This window comes from Phalacrocorax carbo, chromosome 3 (assembly GCF_963921805.1).
Source record: "Phalacrocorax carbo chromosome 3, bPhaCar2.1, whole genome shotgun sequence".
Taxonomy (NCBI): Eukaryota; Metazoa; Chordata; class Aves; order Suliformes; family Phalacrocoracidae; genus Phalacrocorax; species Phalacrocorax carbo.
Window position 1 is genome coordinate 30379255 of NC_087515.1, and position 27859 is coordinate 30407113.

General features: G+C 41.1%; 1 protein-coding gene and 1 long non-coding RNA gene across 7 annotated transcripts in view; one reads left to right on the forward strand and one right to left on the reverse strand.

The window, feature by feature from the left end:
* Positions 1 to 15031, reverse strand: part of ENAH (ENAH actin regulator) — a 95171-nt gene extending 80140 nt beyond the window's left edge. The window contains exon 1 of one of the 6 annotated variants that reach the window (XM_064446350.1): positions 14510 to 15031. In XM_064446350.1, the coding sequence (XP_064302420.1) occupies positions 14510 to 14514 (5 nt within the window). In that variant the 5' untranslated portion in view covers positions 14515 to 15031. The remainder of the gene's footprint in view (positions 1 to 14509) is intronic. The other 5 variants (XM_064446349.1, XM_064446351.1, XM_064446352.1 and 2 more) reach the window with 5 other exon arrangements.
* On the forward strand, positions 14801 to 19609 carry LOC135312492 (uncharacterized). Its single transcript, XR_010372047.1, has 2 exons — positions 14801 to 18387; positions 18883 to 19609. It is a non-coding gene; the product is annotated as an uncharacterized LOC135312492 (long non-coding RNA).
* The last annotated feature ends 8250 nt before the right edge of the window (positions 19610 to 27859 follow it).

Sequence of the window (27859 nt, forward strand, 5' to 3'; positions counted from 1 at the left end):
TATTGTAAGGGAGGAAAAATAGCATATAATCATTCACATGCTTCCACATTCTTTTTACATAATTTGCATATAGTGTATGCATACAGGTATTAATGACCAAGAGCTGGTAGGCTAGTGTGACTGAGCCCACACACATAAAGAATGCGTTCACTTCTTTCCAACAGCCAAACAGAACTTTGGACTAATTGTATCAAATCTACAGAATTTGCCCCAATTTAATTTCAGTTCGGGGCAGAAAATTATGGATATGAAAAGCTGACTATTTTGTAACAGCCCTATTTATAGCATCATAGCACCCGAGTTTCAAAAAAAGGAAAAAAAAATCAAAATAGTATGCACTACCCATACACTGATTACTTTCATCTGGCAACCATAACATGGAAATTATTTGTTGCTTCACCTGCTGCATCTTGTTGCTCATTTTGGATTGCTACTCCATTATACTACGAAACACAGCAGTACAAATTCCTCAAAGAAAAAAAAAAGTGAGGAAGAAAAGATTGGTGAGAACAAAAGGAAAAAATATTTTAAACAGCATTTGCTCCTAGCTGCTAATTTTTGCTCTCAATCGTTTGGCTCTCCATCACAAAGTTACACATGGAAAATTTCTGTGGAGATTTACTTTAGCTCTGAATGCTGTCAGCAAAATCATCGCTGTTACTAGACTTGGAGGAAAAAGGGGAGGGTGGGCTACACGATAACAGAAGTTAAGAGATTATTCCCACAGCATTACATTTGGATTTAGGATCCAATAAGAAAAGTGGATGGGTAATTTAGACACCTGAAGATAAAAATGAGTTGATCAGTATTTTAAAGCATTTAAAAGTTAAATGCTCTTTGTCCTACGACCAGAGTGTTTTTAGAACATCCATTTTCTACTTTGACTTCCTTTAAGATTTACCTACATAGCCTACCAATGCACTACTCATGTCTCAAATGGGGAAATTTCCTGTGCATATCCTAGAACTTCTCCATTCTACATATTAAAATAAATTTGTTTCATTAAAGTTATAGATGAAACTGTTAGCTTCACAATTAAACTACTTTCTGCCCTCCCCCCCTCAAGAAGAGGAGGCAGTTTTACGAATTCCTGCTGTTTCCTGTGCCAAAAGATACTATTAAAACAAGTCATCATAGCATTGAAAACCACAGGCAGTACTCTCATTCTTGCCAAACAGTTCTGCAACAGAAGCAAGGATTCACCCTCCCAAACATAAAGCTAAAAGCCCCCAAACACCCCCATCCACATCTTTAAATCATTTCTCGGTAACAGAGCTCAGGTTTGATCTCAAATATAGAATGCCATAAGAATTTTTTTAGGTTGCATCAGGTTCTCTTTGTGTACACAGAGAAACGGTTTTTATTGGGTCTGCCTGGAAACAGGCATGCAAGGCTCTGGCATTGAGCTCTGAATTAAGCAGCAGACCGCAAGAAAGAAAATGGTATTATTAAAGGCTGCTTGCTCCTTTAATGATGCTTTATATATTAGAGGCATCCCCTTGGCAAAATGAGCAAGAGAACAGTACTGAGAGATGTTTCAAATCTTTCCTAACTTCATTTTGACTCTTCCTTTTGACTTCTGCTTTATTAAGAAGCCACACGTTTAAGTAAATCAACAATAAAATAAAAAAAAAAAGCTACTTATAAATCTACTTCAGACTGACAATTTAAAGATATGTTAGAATTGAAATATGCTGTTGTATACAGGCAGAAAAAGTGACAGTATTTGACCTGCTAGTGTTAGCATCTAACTAAATTTCAGCTTAGATTTTGTAAGTTTGCTTTCAAAATCCACAACAAAATTCAGAGAATTGCTTAAAATAAGATGGATTATTATATAGGATGAACATCATAGCACAAGACACAATGCATGCATTTTATTCTTAAAAGCACCATATTAAAAATCCACAGCTTTCAAGTTTCTGTATTTCAGTCATCTGTATCGCATAACAGCCTTTGAAACACAGACAAATTAACATCCTTCTGGCTTTCAAATACTATTTTTGCCTTCTTTTCCACTACGGAAGCCTAACCGTATTATAAAATAATACCTTACCAGCTGTTGTTGTTTGTCCATTACTTAATTACTGGTTCCAGAGCCATAGAAGGTAATTTTCCCAAACACGCCCTAAGCATTTGTTCCAGAATCTATCTAGAGTGAATGTAAAGAGTTTGGATGCTGAGATTGGTTGGTTTTAGCACTGGGGGGAGTGGGAAGGTAGAGAAAGGAGGTATCAACATATGCAAATATCAAACTTAATTCTAACGGTTAGAAATTAACTGGATCTTTTGGTTTAAGGATTCATACAGTGCCATCTGCATTAACTTTCTCTGCATCACATTTAAAGGTTTTTCAGAATTCATACCCAAAGATTTTTTTCCATACAAGAAATTTCTCCCTTTTGAGGTCTCAACATGTTGCTTGGCAATACCAACCCATCTCGGGGAAGATAACCGCCACCCCTTTTCATCTGGTTGGAAGCTTGATTGTGTCGCACAGGTGTCCCATCCATCCAGAAACAAAGAAAGGCTCTGCAAGTACACTGACGTCACCGCAGCTACAGCAAGCACCAGAATATAAAGTCAAATATATACTTCATACTACAGTCCTAGAGGAAGTCAGAACCATACCCTCCCGTTAAAGTATAAAATGAACGTGCCGAGATATGTGCCGGGAATACAAATTTAATATACCCTGTACTAAGTGACATTCTGTTTGTTGCATAGCAACAGGAATCTACTGCAGAAAAACAATATGGAACTTTTTTTTCCCCACTTGCCAAGCTACAATTAACCCCAGCCTTCCTGAGGAACAGACCATCCACCACATAAACACTACCCTTGTTTACAATCTCACCAAAAAGCACTTTCTCAGTTTTATGTTAAAATGATTCTGTGCATTTAAATGATTGTGGGGTATGGTGCTGCTGAGAGAAAATTCATTACTACAGTGCATATGGCCAGCAACATTTTAACTCCATAGTAATGTCCAAGGAAAAGTTCTTAGATGCATAAAATTTCCATTCTTAAGCTTGGAATGTTTTCATCATTTTATATCAGATTTCTGTCATACTATGTAAAAAAAAAAAAAATTAAAGCTCTCAAATTCTAGCAGAAAAGCCAGTGGCTTTATTTCTAAATAGTTTTGCTTCATTTTGTGTTATGTGTGTTTTGGAGGCTGGTTTTGTTTTACAAAAAAATAAAAATTACCATCAATCCAAACTACTTCAAATTTAAGATCTGTTACGAATTTTTGAAGCTAAGCTATGTGAGGACACCTAAACTGTGTTCCTCTTCACGGGAGAGAAAGTTTTTTGTAAGACAGTATGAACTGCATAAAATCCCTTCCCCAGAGAATAGGAAAATTATGGTCACTCAACTGGTTGGGAAATGGATACATCATAAGTTACATGAAAATATGCAACACCAAATCGGGGAGACTCCCCTCTCAGTTTTCTTTTTCTTTGGGGGTTTTTGTTGTTTGTTTTTTGGGGTTTTGTTTTGTGGTGTTGTTTTTTTTTTAAACACCCTCCCCGTTGCCAGACAAGACCAGGGTAAGCTCCCTGAGAGTTACAACAAAATTATCTAATGACTGGGCTTTGGGGTGAGTCCACTCCCTACACCCACCCCAAATGCAGACCTACTTGAAGACGGGGAGCTTAGTTCAATTCAGAAGGAAAAATGCAAGATTTCAAGTATATGGATGTTAAATACCTAGATTGCCACTATATAAATCACCAAACCTGAAAGCATTCCCAGGAGTTATACTAACAGCTCAGAATTCATGCTAACATCACTTACAAAATATGTGCAATTTACTTAGAAGAACAAGTTAAGGAAAAAAGTTAAGATAGATAACGCAAAGTGGACCATTACTGAACAAGCTTACAAACACTTCCCAGTTCAAACCAGCAAAGGATTTCTCGTACCATACGGTCACTTCTCTCCCTCTTTATTCAGAGCTAGGGACCCACAGAATGGGCTAGACAGAAATCAGATACCTGCCATGCATCAAATATTGGGAATCCTAAACAAGTGAACACCTTCATACACAGGCAGCACACAGAGGTTAACAGTACGTATCCAAAACAGTGTTTTCTTTTCATTGTTGGGCAGGGAGGAGTGCAAGAGGAAAGGCTGCTTGGTTTACATCCATCTTCCCAAAGAAAAGGATGCACACAAATTGAAGGCAAGATATTCAGAGTATTTAGAACTGGCTTAACTGTACGCTCTTCTATCCTGTGATGACTAACTAGGGGCTTCAAGAGGGCAAAAATAAAATCCTGCTATTAAGTATTATTAAGCATTAGTCATGTCTAAAATGCAACCCTTGCAACGCAATCCACTTTTATCTGCATCTTACAGATCTACTATACACAAGTCACACTAGTGACCAAGACCACATCCACACAACACCACCACAGATGGGCCCCTCAAACAAAGCACTCTGAGCATTCCCCCCAAAAAAATTATTCCCAGTAGTCAGATACTTCAAAGGAAAATACACTTTCACACAGGAACAGTAACATTTGAAAAGTTTTTTCAGTTTTACTTTTTTCGACCTTTTTCTCTGCAATACAATCTCCACTTCCTTTATGCAGACATCATGTTTGCAGAGTAATACAAAAACAAATGGCAATTTAAATAGTATCCTACAGGTGCTTACCTGTTTTCAAGCACCTACTTCATTATTCTTTGAAATAAGAATTATACCAAATACTGCCACTAGGTCAGACATCAAAACTACAAGCTACCTATAAAATAACGAAACACACAGCAACATTTACCTGTATATGCAACATGCCTGCAACAACTCACACAGTACAAAATCTCCACATGGTGTCTCCAAAGAATTGAATAACTTTCTCAGGAACTCAGCTCTTGAATGTCTGAAAGGTTGCCCTATGTCCTGTTACCCACCACTGCAGCAGTTGATCTAACAAAAGATATTGCCTCTCCTTATAAAACCTTTGTCTTGTTTATATCCTTAGAGCAACACAGCTACAGCAACAGCGTTCACAAACAGAAAGGTTGTCTTGCAGGCTATCTTACTGCCATCCATTGGTAGATTTAGCTACTGTTGGAAACAGTGTCAATTACAGGAACATAGAACTGTTCTATCAGTGAATAAGAAATATACAGCAAACAAAAAAAATACACAGGAATACCCTTTGCTTTTAAAGCTGTCTTTATAGTACACCAAACCAAGAAGGCTGAGATGAGCTATCCTTCCAAACTTCATGAAAGGACTAAGATATTGGCAAAATACAAAATGAAGTCCCTGAACCCAGCAGTCCAGATTTCTTCACCTCACAACTTAGTTGTAAGGTCAGACGTAAAGTTCAGCAGTAATAATTTTTAAAATAATTCATATATGACGCAGTTAACTGAGCCGATCACTAAACTAAAGGGTACTAGACTCATCACAACATATCGCGGAAACTGGAACAATGGTACCACCACAGTCCTTGAGATCACAGAACAAGATCTTTAGGATGCAAAATTTGTATACTTTTTTTTTTTTTTTTATGTACTTGATGTTTAGGTCTTCTCCCTCAAGCTCAAGTCAAAATTTCCATGTGAAACCTATTACTGCATTTCTAGACAGTAGCTAAAAACCCCATGAAACCACTGAAATGCTCCGAAACATCATTCTCAATTACTCTCCAAAACATGTAACGCTGAAGAAGCAGCTGAAGTACTGGATTCAACTTCTGCTTAAGTTTATTAGCAACAACTTACTACTCAAGTGCTCTAGCCACTCATCCACTCTTCCTCCTACTCTCAATTAGACATGAATACCCTGCTAGCTTTCTAAGATTAACCTATCTCCTCAGCCTTCTCTTGGTCAGAAAAACATTGACCTGGATAGGTCTTTCATGCCTTCGCTCACCCCTCAAACAGAGCAAAGTAGCAACTACTGTCTCCATATTCCATTTCAGACTAGATGGTTCATATCTGACTAGGAAGGCAGTCCTCTCTTATTTCATATATATACACCAGGCTGAATGGAGATAAAAGTATCAGCTACTTCATGCACCATCCTCCTGCTCTACTCATACCAAAATGATTCAACTGAATACATCAGTGTATAACAGTAAATTAAAATATAATAGTAGCTTCCCCAGTTCTGACTATATTCAGAGACTCCTTGCAAAGGAGGAATATGCGGAGCTAGAAAAGTACCTCTAAACCTAATTTCCAAAAAAAAAAAAAAACCAAACCACCAAACAAAGAAAATCAGTATTTTTGCTAAAGTAGTACATAACTACAACCAAACTATGCCTGCTCTTAAGTAATATGTTCCATCTGAGCTTCACCACCGATCATTTTCATAACGGTGCTGTCATTCACTACTTAGATTTACTCTCTCTGCCATAATTAGGTTCATTCGGATTAGGTTTCACTGTTTTGTTGTTCTGGCCACACCATCTATTTCAGACAACAGATAACAATGTTTATTCTGAAGTTGTAAAGTCCATTTAACTTAATCCACAGTAGCCAACTGCAGTTTTCTAAAAATGGGCTTTGTAAATACATTCAAGAACACAGTACAGGTTTTCTAGCAAAGCTTCACTGTGTTCAATTTTAAGTACAAATCCAACGAGTTTTAAAAAAAAGTTCCATTAACTTAGTCTGAGTACTTCTATAGAAGAGTCAGCATTGTTTAACAGACCAAGGTTTGCCAAAAGGATCACACACTTTCCTGAGATATCAACAAGAGTTCAACACAGGAGAGGAAATAAAAGATGTACACATCGCTAGGCACTGTTTATAAAAGACTCCAAGCTTTTAAAAGAAAGTGAAGCACAGGAAAGATATTTTTATAGAACACTAAAATATACAGAGAAAACAAGTTTTCAAAACAAGTAGCAGTGTATATTGTTCATTGTAACGCATTACTGGCATGAACATTTACAGTGGCTAGAAAAGAAAAATTCTTGTGAGCCTAGAGTTGGAAGCTTGGTACCTGAAAAACACTTATTTAACAAAAGCTATTTCAAGAGCTAGTGATTTTAAGTAGCAACACTACCAGGTTCAAGGCCTAGATTTACTCAGAGCATATGCTTAAGTCACATCTGCAAGGCCAACTAGAAAGCTGAATGGAACCTAAAAATACCAACCTCCTCTTTCCACCAATGCCATTAAAAACACCACCAATACAGCAGTACTGAAAGTTTTGTTGGAAATACATGAACTACAACAGATTCCTGATCATCTTCCCATTTAGTATGTGCACTTTCAATCCCATGCAATATGAACAAAAAAAAAAAGCAACTGCAGCAGAAGCCTCCACCAAATATACAATTCTAGCTGATATGACCACATATGGAGACAAATACTGGTCTGTACAACTGAAATATAAAAGCATTTACCAGTAACCAGATGAAACCACAATAAAGTGTTCCCTCAACTACATGCCCTTCAAAGTGTTTCAGTTAAAAACCTGGTATCACTGTACAGTAACCAGCAATAAAGCAACAGCAGTCAGTGGCCTAAAAAAAAATTCAAGTATTAGTCTATATTTTAGGAAGTTCCTTTAAGGAGAATGACACACACACAGAAACTGATTTCCTCTAGAAAGAAAACTGAAATATTTCTCTGGTTGCTATAAAACTGCAACTAAGGCATAATAAAGGCTCTAGCTGTACCAATGATAACCCTTGTTCTTTTACTATGTTGATAAATTCCAAGTTTTAAAGCTTTTTATTTTTTAAACTAGGCAGCTGGTACGCTTAGAACATGCAACAACCTACCCTCACCTTCTTTATGGGAATAGCAGTAAGTATAGATTACTTAGTAACCTGATTCAGGAAACTGAAAAGAAGTTTCAAATTTGTGAAGAATAACAAAAGAATAGAGAACATTTGAAACAAAATCCGTCCAATCTTGTTTGTGCTCCAAGCTAGGAGTTTAGAGAGTTATTTCTGGCAACACACCAGTCCAGCAAAGTAGCATTTCTGTACCACCCTCTGGAGTGCAATCAGTTTCCACTTCTCTCCCCCATGCTTCACTGGGTGTCAGCACCTTTCTCTATCATAATTGAAAAAACAAAAAAGGAAAAAAATTAAAAACAAAAAACCACAACACCAACCTACACACTTAGAGAAGCATACTAGTTTTAGACTAAACTGAAACACTTTTTACTATTCTTCCTTTATATAAGCCAGCTTTGCCCAGAGAATTTTCAGTGTGTGAAACTAAGAGCAGGTATTTTTTCTTGCTTGAATATTGATCGTGTTTTCTTTTAATGAGCCCTGCCTAAAGATTACTTATGAAGAACAAGAGAATCTTACTTCAACTCCTCACATTAACTTGTGCATTGATTCCCAAAACATGTGCTTATTATTAGCAGCTCAACTGGAAAGACTAATCCAAAGTAGATTGACAATTCATCTCACATCACACTGAACAGTCCTGTTTTCTCCACCGGGCCATCACTAGCATTTGGGCAGTAAACCCTGAAGAATGTCAAATCACCTCCCAAGGAGCAGTTCCATAAGCTGTCCCTAAGTGTCCACAGAACTATAACATTAGAAGCAGCACATGCGTAACACTGTCACAAGGTGGTAAGCGTGACTTTTGCATTCTTTTTTGGAACTTTTTAAACAGTCATGAAACAGCTACAGCAAAGGAGACTTGTAATAAGTCATAGAACAATTAATTATGAGTATCTGAAATAAAACTCAACATTTTCCTCTAAAACCTGTACTGGTACAGAGCATTTTAAAACAAAACTACTTCCAACTCAGTTACTTAGATGCATGGTTTTAGTTCTTAGGTTAGAAAATTGGGAAGTTAAAATAAGGTAGCGCAGCCATTTCTAAAAGGGAAAAAAGATTCTGCACATTATTCAACCAAAAAAGCTATACACAAACCTCATTATTTTCCAGGTTTGTGAGAACACATGGGAAGTTAGGGCAGGGGAGGGACAGTAGGGACACAAAACACTGGCAGGTTTACTACTGACAGATACAAAATGCTCCCGTATTAATCCCAAGAGAGGTGCCAACTGCCCAAGAACACAAGGTAGTTTTATACAATTCACCAGGACTGGCAGGGAAAGGCAGGGGTGGGGTGGGGAAGTGAGGTAGGCACCACCTACTTAAGTATATTGAAGCTGTTCAACAAGGCTTGTGTGGCTTCTGTCTCTGCCACATTTACTTTTAGCTACTACTAAAAGTCAAATTTTCTGAATCAAACATAAAAAGCACATATCTTCTGCTTTCTCTCAACACTACAGCACTCTTAAAACCTAAACATGTCTGGATGTTTAGAGAGCTGGCACATGTATTTCTACACTGCTGAGTGGAAGCAGGCATGAACTATCAAGAGCAATTTTAGATGAAAGGTCAAAGTACAGAAGGGAATAATATCTGTTTCACAAAATACATTTGCTCTCTAGTAATGAAAGCAGATTACTCTATCCAGTGGTTCAATAACCTACTTCTACAATAGTTCTGCACAAAATGCACTGGCATGGCAAGAAGCAGTTCTCATTACTAAGTATTTCCAATCACAAGCCTAAGGCAGTGCCACGATACATCACTTAGGGCATAAGCATGCTAGCAAAGCATCCGCTGAAACAGGTGCTGGAAGAATAATTCCTCTCCTTTTTATGGAAGTCTAGAAAAAAAATACTTTTATGCTATAGTGGTCTGAAGTAGGGCACTAACCAACTGGGTCTTGTTTTCTGACCTCTAACAACAAACATGACACCCTGAATCAGAGTCAAGAAAAAAACTTGTACATACCCTTCCAGAGAGCATTCCTGAATTACACACTCTCCCAGACTGCTTCTAATTTTTAGAGGCTGACAACATAATTGCTCAGATGACCATAAATAGCTTTTTCTAAAAAAATTGTATTCTGATCCCCACACCCTCCATTCACACAGTAATCTTTTAAAGACTTATACTTTTACTACCAAAATAATTCACTAAACTATCCAGGGACCTTGAGGGCAAAACAGTTGTCAAATTCCATATCAGGTGGGCAGAAACAACCCGTCCAAAAATTACTTGCAACTGTCACAAATAAATTGCTAGCTGAAGACTGCACTTCTATCAGACAGATGACTCAGTCCATCTGTTAGTTTACTTAAGAACAAGGAAAGTAACCTGAACTCTTGCATTCACCTGAAAAGGAAAAAAAAAAACCTGCCTACACCACCAATTTTACTCTTGAGATATGAGCAATTTTAGGAACTATATTGGTTGCAGTTATGCGTATCCAGCCTAATTTAACTGCACTTCCAACATTTTGTCAAATATTTCTCAACTAAATTAAGCTTTCTGCTTCAAATATGCTATTTGTGCAAGTGCCTTTGCTTTAGTTTTAATACAATTCCAAAGCGTTACCCTACATCTTGATGTACACAATAACTTAATGCCACCATTGAAATTAATGGCTCTGCTACTCTGGTATTTATTACCTTAAATAACTGCAGTTATTGCAGCAGACCGAACCATACTGTCACTAATAATACGATGCTGTTATACCACTTTTCTGGAAACCCTGGGAAACGCGTGTGGGTTCCTTCAAGAATTCCTAGTCCTAATGAAGGTACATGTTTTGTTACTTCTGCTGTGGGCTTTCACTCATGTATTAAAGACTTAAAAAAAACCCCAGTGAGTATGGTATTGGATATCCTAGCACTATGTTTAAAATATAATGAAGGCTTACTAAGCCAGGCACTGACTTTTAAATGATAACATGAATTACATGCTAAAGCAACATACTTGAGCAGAAAAGCTGGTGAATGTAAGTAAGTAAAAATTTTAATATGGTTTAGAGACAACAAATGTAGCTTTTTACCTTGAAAACACAAGTAAGGATACGACATGATTTTCTAAAAAGGCAAAAATCTGTAAGAAGTTAGCTGCTTGCCCTATTTAAATACAGAATGAATATTCACACATATGATATGCACAGTAGCCCATCCTAAACACAGATTAATATACTGGGCTCTGGAAATACTAGATTTAAAAATTCTAAAAAATACTGTTCTTTCCCAGTTCCTGCAACTTGGGTAATGAAACCAGACTAAGCAGTCTGCTTTCTGACTAGCACACTAATGAAAAACAATTCTTTCCCACACAAAGAAATGGATGCAGTAATCCCACGAGAAGGCTGTACAGTTTGATTAAAAAAAAAGTCAGTATCTTGGAAAGCTCATTTATTTTTATTGGAGTTAGCATACAAAATGAGCTACATAACAAAAAAAAAGTAAAAACTTAAGAGAAATCCGTTAACCTTCACTGTAGAATCCCAGCTCTAGCAGGAGAGTTCTGTAATACAGGTTTCACCATATGCTTCAATAAAAGTCTGTTCACACATGTTCTTGCACGAATACGATGGGTTCTATTACTAGAACCGGGCCACCAAATTGTGCTATCACCTAGATCTCAACTACCTTTTCCCCCCGTCACCACATTCCAGTCAGCTAGTAAATGGAAACCTCACTGAATATGCCTATTCCTGGATACCTATTATGAGATAAGTGCATTCAGGAAAGTATATTAAGAGCAGTACTTAGTCAGCTAACCACAATACAATGAGAACAACAGGTGTCCATGGGAATCAACTGTTTACCTAAAGCGGGGGAGAGAGATACACGCAAGCTCTATTCAAGCTGGCTCCTGAAACAAGTAACTTCATACTTAGGCTAGACCATTTAACTGCAATACTTAATATTCAAAGTTTATCAGCAACCTAAAACCCCTAACAGATGCTACTCAAATAGCATGTAATTTTAATTCGAATACAAAACAGACTTCTAAAAGAATTAACTCTTGTGGTCAATTTGTACAGCTGATGGCTGCGTCTTACGGAATTGCTGACTGTTTTATAGTACAAAGATGCTCTCTACAATGTTTAGTTTTATTTGGCATAAGGAAAACGTTTGCTCTTTGGTAACTGACCAGCTAACCACTCAGACAAGATGCAAGACCTTAACATGAAATCATCAGAATTATTTCAGGCTTGTGACAGCTGAAGAATAGGCTCTCGCACATGTACATATGAAAGGACGGAACAGAAACTGAGGGCTTCCCCCCCCACCCCCCAGCTCATCTCAGAATGACTTCTAATGTTTGTTTCTTTTTGTGTTGTTTGGAGCAGCAACTGCATACTTACCTGCAGAACAGCAAGAGCAGAATGCAGTTTATGCATTCCAGGAGACCATCAATATTGCGTCAAAAGTATGTTTTTAGTATTAACTGCTAAGATTTAACAGCACCTGCGAACAGAGGAGCTATATAAGAAACACTAGTTGATTGCCTCATCCACCTTGTCACTCCTCCCCATCACGACTTGCCTTCTTGACCAGCAATTACACATTAAAAGGCATTGCCCAAACAAAACACGTCGTGAAGGTATTGTTGAAACATGTTTCAGAAATATACCGTCAACCCTAGTCCAAACAAGTCCAAAGAGAGAACGTGCAGTGAAAGCTTGCCATTGTACTGGAGTCGGACCAATTAAACAAAACTGAGTCAATTTAATAGTGCCTCTGTAGAGAGAAAATACTCCTTTAACCACATCATTTTCTTCGCCTGCATAGTCTAATTGAGACAGTTTGCTTCTTTTTTCGAAAGCCTTGGAACTGAGCACTCCTGAGGTCATATATTTCTCTGAAATACCTGATGACCACTGAACGCGACCATCCAGCTTGCAACGACATTAACCAGCTTAACGCTCTGCACTCACCAGTAGGTAGAAAGTTTCAGATCTATAATATATTCATTTGCCTGTATTTACAAACTGCTTCAAGTCAACTATTCAAACATCTAAATAAGCAACCTAAGGGTAGGTTCAACCTAGACACTTTCCTGTTATGCTGGTTAAGAGAAATATTTGTGCTCCCTCCAAGCTGGCAGAAGTCCTAGCGCACATACAGTTACATCAGCGAAAGCATAGTCTTGCTGGTATAGCTTACTTCACTCAGTATTAACTGCACAACTAAAGTACTTTTTGCCAGTACAATAACCAAATTTACACGGGGCTTCTCAAAATATTTATGCCAACTCTTGCTAGATTAACAGTGGTCATTGTGTTAAAGACTGTCAAGATAATAATAATTAAAAAAAAAAAAGGAAACCTCCGTTTTAAAGGATGTGGATACAAACTGTGAGTTTTGTAAGTTGTAACTTTTCATTTGCAGGGCATCTGACTTCTACATGAGCCACATGAGTAAGTGAAAATAACTTATCACAAGCCTAACAAAGCTTAAAATAACATAGAATGTAAATACTTACAGTTAACAAAGAAAACTAGAGGGAAATACAGAACACAATTCTGAACAAAACAGCAGGGAGATTGTTCCCATGCTTCCCACTGAAATGCTACCCTCTCCACTGAAGGTGTACGCACACTGAGCTGGGAAGAAGACACACACCCTTAAAGTTCAAAATATGCAATTAGGATTTTACTGTAATTTACAGAGAATTCTAACTGATGGTCAGCTTTTTGCAGCAGAGGAATGGGCTGATTTTCACCATACAAACCTTGCCAACCTATACTCCAAAGGACCTCACGACTTACGGTCATCTTTAAGACAAAGAAGGTTCAAATCCAACTACAAGCCAGACAATATCTTCCAGGGGAAGAAAAAGAAGAGCAGCTCGGTTCCCCCGTTGTTTACCCGGGGACAGGCCTACAGGGAGCACACCGTCCCCCAACAGGCAGAGACCAGCGCTGGGGCTACCGAGCCGCATTTCTCACCGGGTCCTGCGCCAATCCAGAAGGAAGATTATGGAAACAAGAGCAGGCACTAAAAAGATCTGGGAGGGAGTTGGGGGGGGGGGAGACGGATGGACGGGCGGGGGGGGGGGGGCGGGCCAGGGAGGCAGAAAATCGCCTTCAAATGAATGAGCCGGCGGGGAGCGGGAGTCCCCAGCGGGAAGGCAGGCGGGCGGGCGCCCACCTCCCTCCTCCCCCGGCCCCCAGCCGCGTCCACCTCTCTGTTTACATCCGAAACCTCCAAACTAGGCACTTTCCCGGCTGCCGAGAGAAGGGGATCCCCCCCTTTACCCCTCCCCCCCGCCCCGGCGCCCCTTTATTGATCGCGGAGGGAAAAGCCCAGCTGCTGCTGCAATGCAACACGCGCCGGGCGAGGCGGAGGGGAAGCGAAAAAACAACACCGGGAGAGAAAGAAAGGAGCGGGGCGGCCGGGGCTCACGCCGCGCCGGGGGGTGCCGCCGCCAGCGCGGGGGGGTGGGGGGGGGGTGGAGCGGGTCCGTGTCCCCCCCTCCCCAAACCGGCCCGGACCCATCTGCCGCCCCCCGAGCGCAACTTGGCCGGAGACGGCGGGGCCGCCCCTCCCCCACCCGCCACTAACAATGGGCCCCTCCCCCACCGCGGGGCTCCCCTCGGCCCCCTCCCCCTCCGCCGGCCGAGCACCCCCCCACCCCCTCCTCACGGCTGCGGACCGTTAGAAGAGGGGGATAACAGAGCACACACACACACACCCCGCACCGGTCCGACCGCTCCGGGGCCGGCCCCTCACCTCATGGTGCTGCCCGGGGTCTGGGAGCCGCTGCCGCTCCCGCTTCTTCGCTCCGCTCCGTTCCCTCCCCGCTCCGCTCCCTCGCCGCTCCACAGGGGCCGGCGCGTCAAGGGAGAGCCAGACCCCCGGGCCGCCGCCGCCACCGGCGCCTCCCCGCCCGTCTCCGCCGCTCCCTCCGCCGCCGGGCCGGGCCAGACCACCGCGGGGAGCCGGGGGGTGGGAGGGGACGGGAGAGGTGGGGGAAAGGGGCGGGGAGGAGCGAACCAACGCGCGGGAAGGGCGCGGGGGGGGGGGGGGAGGAGGAGGAGGAGGAGGAGGAGAACAGGCGGGCGGGGGAGGCCGGAGCCACCAGCGGAGCTGAGGGAGCGTCGAGGGGTGCGGCGGGAGGAAGGGGCGGGGGACGGAGGGCGGAGGCCGCGCCCAGCGCCGCCCGTGGGGGTGACCGGGGCTCGGCGACCCCCGCGCGGGGGGGCGGAACGGGACGGGCCGTCCGCAGGTGAGGCGGCGGTGGCCCCTCGGGGGAGGCTCCCTTAGCCAGCCGGAGGAGCGGCGTTGGCGGCACGGCCCCGGCTCCGGTCCCGGTCCCGGTCCCAGCGGCCCCGTGCCCACCCGAGCACCTCCTCACCGCGGCCCCTCGGCTCCCCGCACCGGGGGCTCCCGCCCGTGTCGGCGGCCCCGGGCGTAGCGGTCGGGCCGGGCTCGGTGCGTGCAGAGGGGCAGCCGCCAGACGCAGCCCGCTGCCGGAGCCGGGCGGGCGGGAGCGGCTCCGGGCGCCGCGGCTGCCCCTCGCGCCCTCGGCGGCGGCTGGCCCGGGGCGCGCTGGCGGGAAGGCGGGAGCCGTGTTCCGGCCCTACGCCCGTCCTAGCCCCGCGCCTCTGCTGAACGCAGGTTCGCCTTCTGCTTTTAGTGCCCCCGGCGGATCCAGCGCACGGAGGGCATAACTTTAACCCGACTTGTGGTTCTGGCAAGCACCGAAATGCCCGTTCTCTTTTGTCTCCGTGAATAGAAGTGATGAGCGTCTTTGCGATTTCCAGTGATGCTAAGGTGTCTTAGTTCTTTTGCATCTTTGATTTCATTTTTTCCCCCTAACAAATACCAGTGTTTTCTAGGGTTTAGTTATTAAAATTATTTAGTTATTATGAATAGTTATTTAAAATGTATGTGCAAAATAAATGGGTATCTTCTTTATAAATCTCTAGACTTCTAGGTATAAAAAGGTAAAGAATTTTAGAAATACATATATATCTTCTTTATATATTTCAGATCTTGCTCTCACACATTTCAGGGTTTTTTTACTGTGAATCTCAGTTATTTGATGCTATGCATACAACCTCTTCCTTGATCAGTATGGCGTCTGAGACGGGGGCATCCACCGGTAGTTCATGGTGTCAGTAATGCAGAAGAGAGGAGCCAGTCAATGAAAAAAATTGGTCAATTGTTCTAAAATACTACTTCAGGAAAAAGGAGAGGCTCTCAAACTGAAGCTAATGAATAAGAGTTTAGTAAGAAAATTAATATGTTTTTACTGGCATTGGGATGATGTCAATGAAAATGTTGCAGTAGAGGTGAATCACAAAATGCAGATGAGTAATCAGAAGAAAAGCAGCATCATACTCTTAAAAATTAAGCGGGTATCTTTGACAACAATGTAAACACAGTTGGGAAAAGGGGACACAACTGAACCTGGTAAATAAATTTATCTTAATTGCTTCCAGCAAATACTCAGGACTAATGACTGACAATGGATGTCAGGTCTTAAGGAATCGTGAATTTTCTAAGATCTGGGCTTCCTCTCACCATAACATCCTCCAAATAAAAGGTTTGGAAAGAAAGCTGTTCTGACAGTGAAAAATATCTCAAAGGCAGCCAAATATAAATGTTAAGATCTATATCTAACTGATATATCTGTGTATCTATATAGATCTATCTAAGATGTATATCTAACGGACTCCAGGAGATATATCAGTAGAAGGAATGGCAGAGACAGTCAGAAGAAGGAGGGTTCTATTCTAAGATCCCAGTTGGTCTATACCAGAAAAAAACAGGATCATAATGTGGCTGTTCTGACACGACTGTTTGGTCATATTAGTTAATTAGAAGTTTGGCTGTGACAGGTATATAAAAACCACGGAAAGTATGCCCGGGCTACAAGTCTGCCTGAGAGGGAAGGAAAATAGCCAGAAGCTGTTACTCCTGCAAAATAGCTATTATCATTATTTGTGTTGTATTACGTGGTGTTCCTAGCCAAATCAGATATGGTCATAGCTGGATTTCTCAAGACATACTCTGTGGTACAGTAGAATTTGTAAAAATGCCAGAAGAATCATTTTGCATGCTGGCATCACAGATGTCACCAAGTGCAAAGTCATTCTGGATGCTAGCTTAGTAAAAAATCCCATTGAATTAATCTGTAACAAAACACTAAATCTGCAGTAACTCGTATTAGCAGTTACATGAGAAAGAGGGGAGCCAAAATTATATAGGGCAGTAATCCATTATGAACGTTGAGTGCTTTTTTCTTTCCAGGTCAATTTAGCAATGTTATTGTCAAGAAACTAAAGTAGTCTAGCAGAAAAATGAGTTAGTGTCGTGTACATATTTATGATATTGAATTATGCATTGAGAGATCTGTAATCTCTTGTAGCAGGCCCGTGTGCTCTCAAGCTGTAATCGTTCGATGTGTCCAAGTCACTTTGTGCGATTCTGCTGTTCGCTGACGGGATCCTCCAGCGGCACAGCATGGGTGTTAATGCCCTCCGCATCACCTCCCACAGCTCTCCCTTCTTCTGGCAATGACAAAAACAGTGTGGCAGAAAGCCTTCATGGCTGGTGGTGTCACGCTAATAACCTGGGGCTGCTGACAACTTACGAGGCACAGCCATGTCATGGCTCTTCTGATCTGTCTCCGAGGACCGTGTTTGTGCCCTCCTTCCTCCGGATCCAAGCAGCTCAGAATACACCAAAGCCACCCCTCCCTCTTGCATTTTCTGCTGCAGAGCTGGAACCAAGGACCAGAGTTCAGATGTTTCCAAAATCTAAGCAAGCTCAGGTTGAGCAGTGTGGTGTGCCTCCTCTCCAAACAACCCAGCTAATGAAGGCTTTTTGAATGCTAGAGAAATGTCTCACCCAGGCACAAACCAGAAGTGAATGTGTTTCTGTTTAGTATCAGCCAGATGCAAAAGGCTTGGCAGGCTACTCCTGAGCAAACCCAGCCGAGTCCGTCACATCTCATCAACATGGATCACCCTTCATACAGGGTCATGAGGAGGATGCATGACTAATGTTCTGGAGACATGAGGGAAATCCAAAAGCTTCAAAAAGCAGAGTAATTCTTCCTCTCACAGTGAGGTTTCTCCCATCTTCTCTGAAAGAATCTCCCACTTTGCAGTCCTTGTTTCTTTGGAAAATCTGTTTGTATTTAAGAGGAAAAAGTAGCTGAGATCTTCATATGTCTTACTACAGTCAGTGTCCTAGGACAGCAGTGCTTATGCAAGATCACTTTTGCCTTCAATGACCTGTAAATAACGTAATGCAGGATATACGGTCAGAGAGGTTTCTGGAGTGGAGGGAAGTGGATCTTTCTGGTGGGTTTGGTTTCTTGAAGGTTATTGTACTTTCTACTTAATGTGCCTAGAGTTTGTTTTTTTTAATATGAAGGAAAAGTTTTTTTATTTCACTTGTTCAGATTATTTTCCATAGAACTAGTATAGGAAGAAAATGCGATTTACTGTATAATAGAAGTGAGAGAACTGCGACGAAGCATGAACTTTCTCTCTGGTGATAGTGAAGGGCTTTCCAAAAATGGTGGACTAAAAGAAAATGGCTCTGACAGTGTGCTCCTGTTAGCATCTAAGATTATCAAAACACAAGTGAACTAGGTAATTTAATATATTATTCTCATCACTGGTTATGTTAATCTAATTTATAAATACATCTTTTGCTCTGGACCGGACACAGAGCCGACGCCTGAACCAATTCCATGAGGTCATGGTTAGCTGAACAAGATGAGGATCAGACTACTATATGGATAGTTAAAATATACTGGCTAGTGTAATTCTTCCTGTCCTCTTTCTTTCCCTCACCCCCAAGTCATTTTCAATTTCAGGTTGCCATGAGTCAGCCAACTGCTGAAGTGTTGCATAGCAGACCATTAAAGGAAATGCTTTCAACCAAAAACTCTTTAGCTTTATTTTATTTATGAAATTATGCAGTATTTCTCAACCATCTTCTGGGGGAGGAGGAGTAAACTATCTCTAAAATTCTTTAAGAATGCTAAAATAAACAATTATTGGTGTGACTCAGCAGATAATGACAACAATAGCCAGCAAGGTCTTTTCTTAAGGGAATAATGTTTTTGTTTTGTTGTAAAAAAGGCAAAACAACATCACCAGAAAAGGAAGCAAATCTTTTGCTATCAAACACAGTCCTTTGACTCCTGAATGTGAAGCTCTTCCTACCAGCATACCCTGCTCCTTGTTATAGAAGTAAACAATTCATAGATCTTCCATCAGGCACCTCCAAAGAGGAATGAAAACAACAGCTGAAGCTTTCCACTGTGCATCTTTCCTCTAAGGTTCCTAATAGTGCCCCTCGTACTGTCAAATAGCATCAGCAAGTCTAACCGCAAGCCTCTGTAGACATGAGTCTGGAGTATGGTATGTGTCTTTCAGTCTGTTCCCAGTAGACTCAAATATTTAAGTGAAAACTCCTTGAATAAAAAGGGATTGTTTTTCCACCCTTATATTTATCATGAAAAGAATTTGTATTGTGCTGCAGGCTATTCAGTGAGGGCTGAAGTCTTCTTTTTGTGTAAGTACTGTCTATCAAGTGTAAATCGATGCATTGTGTACTAAGTGTAAAAATGCTTTTCTGACACTCACGTAAATTATGATTGTTGTTTTGACCCTTGTCTTTCATTCACCTCCACTCAGTTGCTGACTTTTGTGGTTTCTGAGATGACATGTTGATTTAGGTCCACTGCGATAGACCAATCTCATCTCTTACTTTCCATCTAATTTTATACTCTTATCCTCTAATGGTCTTATTTGCCACCAGTCTGCATTCTTCTTATGCATTACCAATAAAATTTATTCATTATGTTCTTTGCTCTCCCTTGCTAATGTCTTAGAACAAATTGTACTCTGCTGCTTTATCTTATGCTGGAGGAAAGTCCAGGCACAAAGCTGGCCCAGGATTTGGTTAAGATTGTTTTAAGCCATCTTTTCTTACAACTCCAGATGAGTTATGTTTTAAGTTCCTCAACCACAGCCAAGGATTTGGGCCATTATTAATTAGTTATTATTAATAATTGTTAAGTGCCTACAGTGCACTTGTAGCATAAAAAAAGGGGCAGGCTTCTTGCCTAAAAAAGCTGTTACTCTAAGAGGGTGTCTACCCTGCAGTCTCCCATACCTGAGCTAGCTTTAAAATACTTAGCTCAGTTAGGTGGTATTAGTTATCTGGTACCATCTAGCTGAAACTGCACTGAGCTCCGCAAGCAGCTGCTCATCTCGCTTCTTGGCCCCAACACTGGCAGAGTCAACTTTACCAGAGCGTGTTCACTGCACCGTACCCCTTCATTCGGCCCGAGTTTAGGTAGGCAGATGCCAAAGGAGGTGGTGTAGCCATTCAGTTGGAAGCCTGTACCAGATTTCACCAATTTAAAGCTACCTTGCATTTTGCAGTTTATCTTTAAGGGGCAATGCCACTACCACCCCGCAAACAATTGCAAAACTTGTTCTGAAACCCTGGGAATATTCTACTCTGACTCCACTGCAATTATGTTTTGTCTTTTGACCATCTTTCTCCTTTCTTCTCCCTTCTATTTTAGATGACTGACAACACGCTTACTATTGCTGGTTAGTTTCCATTCACTGCAAAGCTGGAATAACTTACGATGAAAGTACTGTCCCAGTTATAGATGAATGACAACACTTTTACTATAGCTGGTTAGTTTCCACTGACTGCAAAGTTGGAATAACTTGCAGTAAAAATAATGTCCCGATTATAGATGAATGACAACACTTTTGCTATTGTAAGTGAGCACCTGTGGACTGCAAAGCTGGAAGTAACTTCCAATCCAATTATCGTTCCAATAAAGGTAGAAGCTTAGTAAGATGATGATAACCTCTTTAGTCCTTTCCAGCACTGCAGATTTTGCTTTCTGGCAATAGCTATAGCCAACTCCATAATTTGGATTTCAAATTTAGTAAGTGATAAATCATGCATGAGACCCAAAATATACAAAGCAGCAGTTGCAAAAATATTCTTCTTCAGTATTTTAGAAAGAACATCACAAAAATGTTTGCCAAATGAATTAATGTTTCTATAAAAAGACATGTGAAGAAATGAGCTCTTAAGAGATTACAACACTAACACATGCCATTATTATTACTATAACCAGTTAGCAACAATTTCAAAATTAAGAAATACTCTATAAAATCAATGAGAAGGAATTCCTTGCAATTGGCTCTAAGTCACACTTCCAGGACTAAGGCTCTGTACCTCAACAATAATCTCTCTCTCTGCTGAGTATTTATTCTCCAATTCCGCTGTTAATTCAGCTCCCATGTTTCACAAATACAACAGTGACGGATTTTCTCCTGCTCCTTCCAGCCTCAGACAGAACAGAACCATCTCATACCCTATTTCTTATTTCACAGGGTTTTTTCTAAACAACTCATACCAATTGTTTGCCACCGGCTGGCATGGTGCAGTCAGGAGTTTAGGTACTCCAGTCAACTGACTGCTTTCCAAGCATACCACTCATTAAAAAGTACCACTGGAGAGTCTACATTCAAAAAATAAAGGTTTTCGTAGCAATAAAGCCTTTTCCAAATCCTTGCTGAATGCTGGGGTTTCTAACCGGCTAGTAAGAAAGCGTTGCTCTTCTGGAGAACATAAATAAATAGAGGTAGGAAAAGACCAATAAAGAAATCTTCCTTACTAGACTATTTCCAGAGTTTTGTTTAAAAAACAACCTTATACTATCTGGAATACATTTCACTGTCAGGAAGTTCTTCTTTGTAAAACTTTCCTTGTTTCTCTTAGGCTTACTATGCTTAGATAAATTCTACCTTCCCTGTATTTTTCTCTTCTAAATAACTGTAAATTTTATCATGAGCTTCTTCAGACACCAGCTATCCCTAAACTGTCAACTGCTCTATGTCACTAAAGCAAGATTTTAAAATGTTCTTATAGCTTAGTTTCTGAAAAGCCTCCACTATGATTTTGTGGCTTAGTTCTAAGCTCCCTCTCATGCTTCTAGCCGCAGGTGTGCAAAACTAATGTCTTTTTAAAACTGCTCTTTGCTTCTGACCATGGAAACAGAAATCACATTTCACGACACTATTTTCATTAGGGTTGTTGTCACTCTAACAGATTCTGTGGATTTATAATAAAAAAACAGGTAACACCAACTGTGTGAAGACAAACTGATTTATAACCCTAAGGGATTCTCAGACAATCATTTTATTTAATTGTCACAACTGGCTGAACATTTCTAACCTTCTAATTGAGAATAGAGGTTGCCTTGTACAGCAAAATGATTCTTACAACAATGAACCATTCATTCTGCTGTGACTACACCAGTGGGTGGAGGGGAAGTGCTAGCTTTGTAATGTTTGAAATTATTATTATTAAAACAACTGTACAACTAGGATATTGGCCTATCTGCAAGGAAATAAAAAGCCTTCCATCTCTTACCTGTTCATGGTTTAGAACCACCCTAAGCTCGTAGCAACCATAAGCATTAGCATCTGATAGGGTTGGCATATTCATAAAATCATCAGTAATATGAGCAGATGTGATAGTAAGAGCACATGCTCAGACAAAAAATGCTAGAAAGATGAGAAGCCAGTCCCCTTCCACAAGAGGTGACTGACAGGGTGAAAAATGCAGAACTGAAGGAGAAGCGATGCAAGATTTGCAAGCCTGTTCCTAAAACACAGCAGCAAGGGAAATCCTTGTGTGCTCCTTTGAAGCAATGCTGAGAACACAAGCAGGAAAAGAAGTGTTCTTTTAGCAAAAAGGTGGCAAGGTTATAATGCTAAAGAAACTATAAAACCCTGCAGGAATTAATCAGCATTTTTCCTGAGAAAAGAGCAATATATGGATATACAAAGGCAGGGAATGTATTTTTTTAAAGAAATATTATATAATAGTGTTTCATAGACAATTATTCTAAGGCCGATCCCAGAGAAAATATAATACCAAAGTCAGTCTGCCTTTGTAGAGGTGACCTTTGCATTTATCATTTTAAATATGGTATTAAAACCAAAGGCGGACAGCTCTTTATTCTGATAAAGCTACATCACCCTTCCATCTCTTAACTTCATCATGGAAGCTCAAAATAAGTTTTAAAAAACAAGACACATTACAAGGTTAATTTGACAAAAATCATCACTCACTTCATGTGCTTCTCCACAATCTGGAATAGATGGTGTGTTTGGAGGACAGCTGAAAGGGGAGATGTGCCCCCCATCACACCAAAGCGCATGGATTCCTGCTTCATAATGGTCCTTTCAGGTGGACTACACTTGTGGTAACTCAGAGCAGGCTGGAATCATTAGCAGGCTATGCTTGGGAAGAGAGAGGAACTAGCTAAAGTACAGAAGACGAACTAGCACAGGGAATCCTAGGGGATTTTATACACGAATCAGATCATGTTAAGTCAAAGCGCATCACTAGAACTGATGCCTTCAAACCTGAACAAAATGAGACTAAAAGCGTGGCTTTTGAATCCTTGCCTGTGACTTGTACGGTGCATTGGGTTTGCGTGACAAGGTTTTGGTAGCAGGGGGCTGCAGTGTGGCTTCTGTGAGAAGGTGCTAGAATCTTCCCCCATGTCCGACAAGGCCAATGCCAGCTGGCTCCAACACAGACCCACCACTGGCGAAGGCTGAGCCCATGAGTGATGGTGGCAGTGCCTCCGTGATAACATATTTAAGAAGGGGAAAAAAAGCCTGCACAACTGCAGCTGGAGAGAGAAGTGAGAATATGTGAGAGAAACAGCCTGCAAATGTCAGGGTCAGTGAAGAAGGAGGAGGAGGTGCTCCAGGACCTGGAGCAGAGATTCCCCTGCAGCCCATGGTGAAAACCATGGTGAGGCAGGCTGTCCCCCTGCAGCCCATGGAGGTCCATGGTGGAGCAGATATCCACCTGCAGCCCATGGCGGACCCCACGCCAGAGCAGGCAGATGCCTGAAGGAGGCCATGACCCCGTGGGAAGCCCACGCTGGAGCAGGCTCCTGGCAGGACCTGTGGACCCGTGGAGAGAGGAGCCCACGCTGGAGCGGATTTGCTGGCAGGACTTGGTGGCCCCAAGGCGGGGGACCCATGGCAGAGCAGTCTGTTCCTGAAGGACTGCACCCCATCGAAAGGACTCATACCGGAGCAGTTTGTGAAGAACTCCAGCCCATGGGAAGGGCCCACATTGGAACAGTTCATGGAGGACTGCCTCCCATGGGAAGGAGCCCAGGCTGGAGCAGGGGAAGAGTGTGAGGAGTCCTCCCCCTGAGGAGGAAGGAGCAGCAGAGACAACATCTGATTAACTGACCACAAACCCCATTCCCCATCCCCCAGCACCACTTGAGGGGAGGAGGTAGAGAAATCGGGAGTGAAGTTGAGCTTGGGAAGAAGGGAGTGGTGGGGGGAAGGTGTTTTAGGATTTGGTTTTATTTCTCATTACCCTACTCCGATTTGATTGGCAATAAATTAAACTAATTTCCCCAAGTCGTCTGTTTTGCCTGTGACAGTAATTGGTGAGGGATCACTCCCTGTCCTTATCTTGACCCACGAGCCTTTTGTTATATTTTATCTCCCCTGTCCAGCTGAGGAGGGGAGTGACAGAGCAGCTTTGGTGGGCACCTGGCATCCAGCCAGGGTCAACCCACCACATACGGAGACGTAGGAAATTTTGCTCCTATGTTAACTAAGAAAGAGGTATTCTTGCCTCTGGTTACATATGGATCACTGAGGAAAGCCCAAAGCGCTTGATTATGTTCAGGAAGATCAGACTGGTATAGACTGCAGGAAGGTCTCAGACAGAGAAGCTCTACTCAGCACAGCTCAGCCAATGAACTTACTGTACAAACTCTTAATTTGTAGTGTTTTCAGGCAAATTTTGGAATGGATCTTTCACCTCAGAAATAAGCAAATTATCCTCATTATCTCTGCATTACAGTCTCACCCATGACAACGTAATGCTGCTTTATGTGCTACACAAGTATCTGAGCATGTTGCTTTCTGCGCGACTTGGACCTTTAGCACATGCAAGTCAGATGAGATTGGCCCACATAAGCTGTGACCTTACAATAGGGCATTTCCTCTTCCCTTTGTTTTGAAACATAGCAGCTCGTATTTTCATTTACATTAAGATCTTTTACATCAGTTACATCTGAATTTTTATGCTATCATTAAGATCCCTTTGCACCAAAAAAGGGGTTCGAAATGCATTAATTAATTACATTAAATAAGCACACAAGAGACTGCCTTGCAGTTTTTGTTCCTCCTCTAAGAATTTTGTGAACTTAGCCACAATTCACAAAATTGTTCAGCTTCATAAGCATTTCTCCCTCAAATTCTCTTTCACCTTTTGCACATCTTACTGGCTTCTGTTAGGGCTCTCAAGCAGCAACAAATGTGTTTCTGTTCCTATATGCTACTATGTACATTTGCTAAAACCTTTACAACAGGTTTTCCTCAAAAGCTAAGAACTTTCCATAACCTAGTTTTTACCTATCAAGTTCTGCAGACATACTCTCCTGAGATGCTGACCTCACTCATTTCATGATTTCTATCCAGCTACTGCATTCTTACAGCAGCTACAAGAAGGAGTTCCGACCGACTATAATAACCAGGGAAAGGCTTGTGTTAGTGTATTTAAAGGACTTAAATGTAAGAGCAGAACATCCACAAGGCAATTAAAAAAAGATTCTTCTTAACTGTCCTGTATTGCATCTTCACTGCCTCTTCTCCTCTTATTATGTAACAAAGCTCTTTCTTTAATGTTAAATTTATTATTACAGCTGTGAAATTGGATAAAAGTTTTAGGTGGGTACAGAAACTACAAAGTAATTGCACAGCTGAGGTCATTAGTAGAGGAAGACAGAAACGAATACTTAGTTGGGAACAGTGGTCTTCCATAATTCATCAAAATGCCAAGATTTCTGAATATTCACCTCAAAAGAAGGAATTTTTGCCACTATTTCACTTTACCATTACTTCATCCAAACCGGAGTATCATGCAGAATTCTGCTTTGCTGGCTTCTGGTGTCTTCAGCACAATGGAAATAAATGATGAAGAATCCCTGCGCTCACCAAAAATAGATCATATGCAAAGCCAACTGGGAATCTTTGTGCAAGAAAAGGGAAGGGTTAGAAGCTATGATCACATGAAATACAAATTATAATCCATGTTCACAATACATGGCTAACAGAGCTCACCCAAAAGGTTGGAGGGATATATTGAATAATGCTATACACTGTGTTCACCTTCTGCGCTGCCTGTTAAGCTCCTCTGTGATGGAAGGAACAATCTTGGCAGTCTTTGGTTTCATGCCTGTCATTACCATGACACTACCATACGTTCCCTTCAGCATTGTATATGTCTTCTTTTACCTCTCAGCAGCAGCAACTTCAGTTACTCAACAGGAAATGTCTCGAAATAAGCCTTTCATTTGAGGAGTCTGCCAAAATGAAAACACTTTTAGAAATAGACAACTGATCTCATAAACAGAAATAAATCTAAAATTAACTGAAACCAAAATCACATGTTTCCCCCCCTACGCCCCCACCTAGGTCTCTGGGTGTTGGGAATCTTAAGCTGTACTCTCCATTCTGAAACTAAATTAGACCTGCAGTCTGAAAACTAACCTCAGACACAAACTTTGGTGGAGCGTCTTGAAATGATATGTTCTATACTTAGATATAAATGCACAACTTTAGATTCATCTTTACTCATAAGTTGTTTCCTAGAAACAAAATCTTATCATTTCGGTTCAATTAGATTGTGTATCTTAATTAATTCTCTAATCTTCCTCTGGAAGCAAATCATCAAATAGAAGAGGCATCTGCACTGTTCTAATTGACTTAAATAGAAATAATGAATGCACAACCTTTGGGTGGATTGGATACCTGGATTATTTCTCACTGAAAAAAATAATACATCTATCCACAACCAAATTTTGTGAAGAGAGTGGTAATTTCATCAACAAAGCTTTAGGAAAAAAGTGGGCTAGAATTAAGCATGTTTACTAGGTAGAGCCTCTACTCCATTCACTGTTAGGGCTTCCCTTTTAAGACTGAAATGAAACAGCAACAGTTTGTTTCTTTTGGAGATTTCTGTAATAGAGAAGGTAGGATCTGGTCCACATATAGGTATTCTGGGAATCCTTCTGAATAAAATACACCAGGAATTGCGTTTGCCACCTTTATTCCTTCTGACTGAAATAATCCCACTGAAATCTATTTTTTTTCCAGAGAGAATGGGTTTATATTTTATTAAAAGGATAATGCTATTGCTACGCCTAGAAAGCAAGAAGCCTTTCCAAAAAAAAAGTACCTTGAAGTAATTTTAACAGAATGCAGACCATTTACTTTGCAAAATTAAGCTCTTGTACTTGGAATTTCATGGACAAAACGCAAACCTCATGAATGATTCCCATAAGGATTCACTTAGCAGGCTTCATTATGTGGAAAGGGTATAAAGCAACTGAAGACCTAAAATGGCTGCTCGGCATTATGTTGTTCTGTGGCTGCTAGCGTGATTTACAACTATGCATTTTCTGCTCTTGTTTCTTTACCTTAGCGATGAATTATAAATGAACAATTGGATCCTGGGATTCTTCTTCTTGACCTAAAATAAAATTAACCTGATCAAGGGACAGTTTTTTACACAGTAACTCAATTAATTCTTTATAAGGACATGCATTATTTGGAGAAAAAGACCCCAAACCCTCACAGACCTTTCAGTTTTGCTCTTAAATGAAGAGTAAAGAAAGCTAGATGTAAAACCAGACCACAAAATTACATTTAAGCTAGTCTGATGCAGTTCAAGTAACTGTGTGGATAAGCAATTCACACACAGCTTCGTGTGAACAAGCATTTAAGCAACTAAAAGGCAATCAGTATGCTTTGGCTTGATTTGAATGTACACGTGCAGTAAATTTGTCTGCTGACGTAGGTATTTGACAACACGTGCAATTTGCAAAATCACCTTCAGTCTTCCTGACAATATGGATCTTTCTGTCTGCTTAACAGTTGTGGTCCATATCTGTTTTTAAATAATGTACACAAATGTTGCAATCCCTTCCCACAAATGAATCACAAATAATTACTGAGCTTTTTTTTT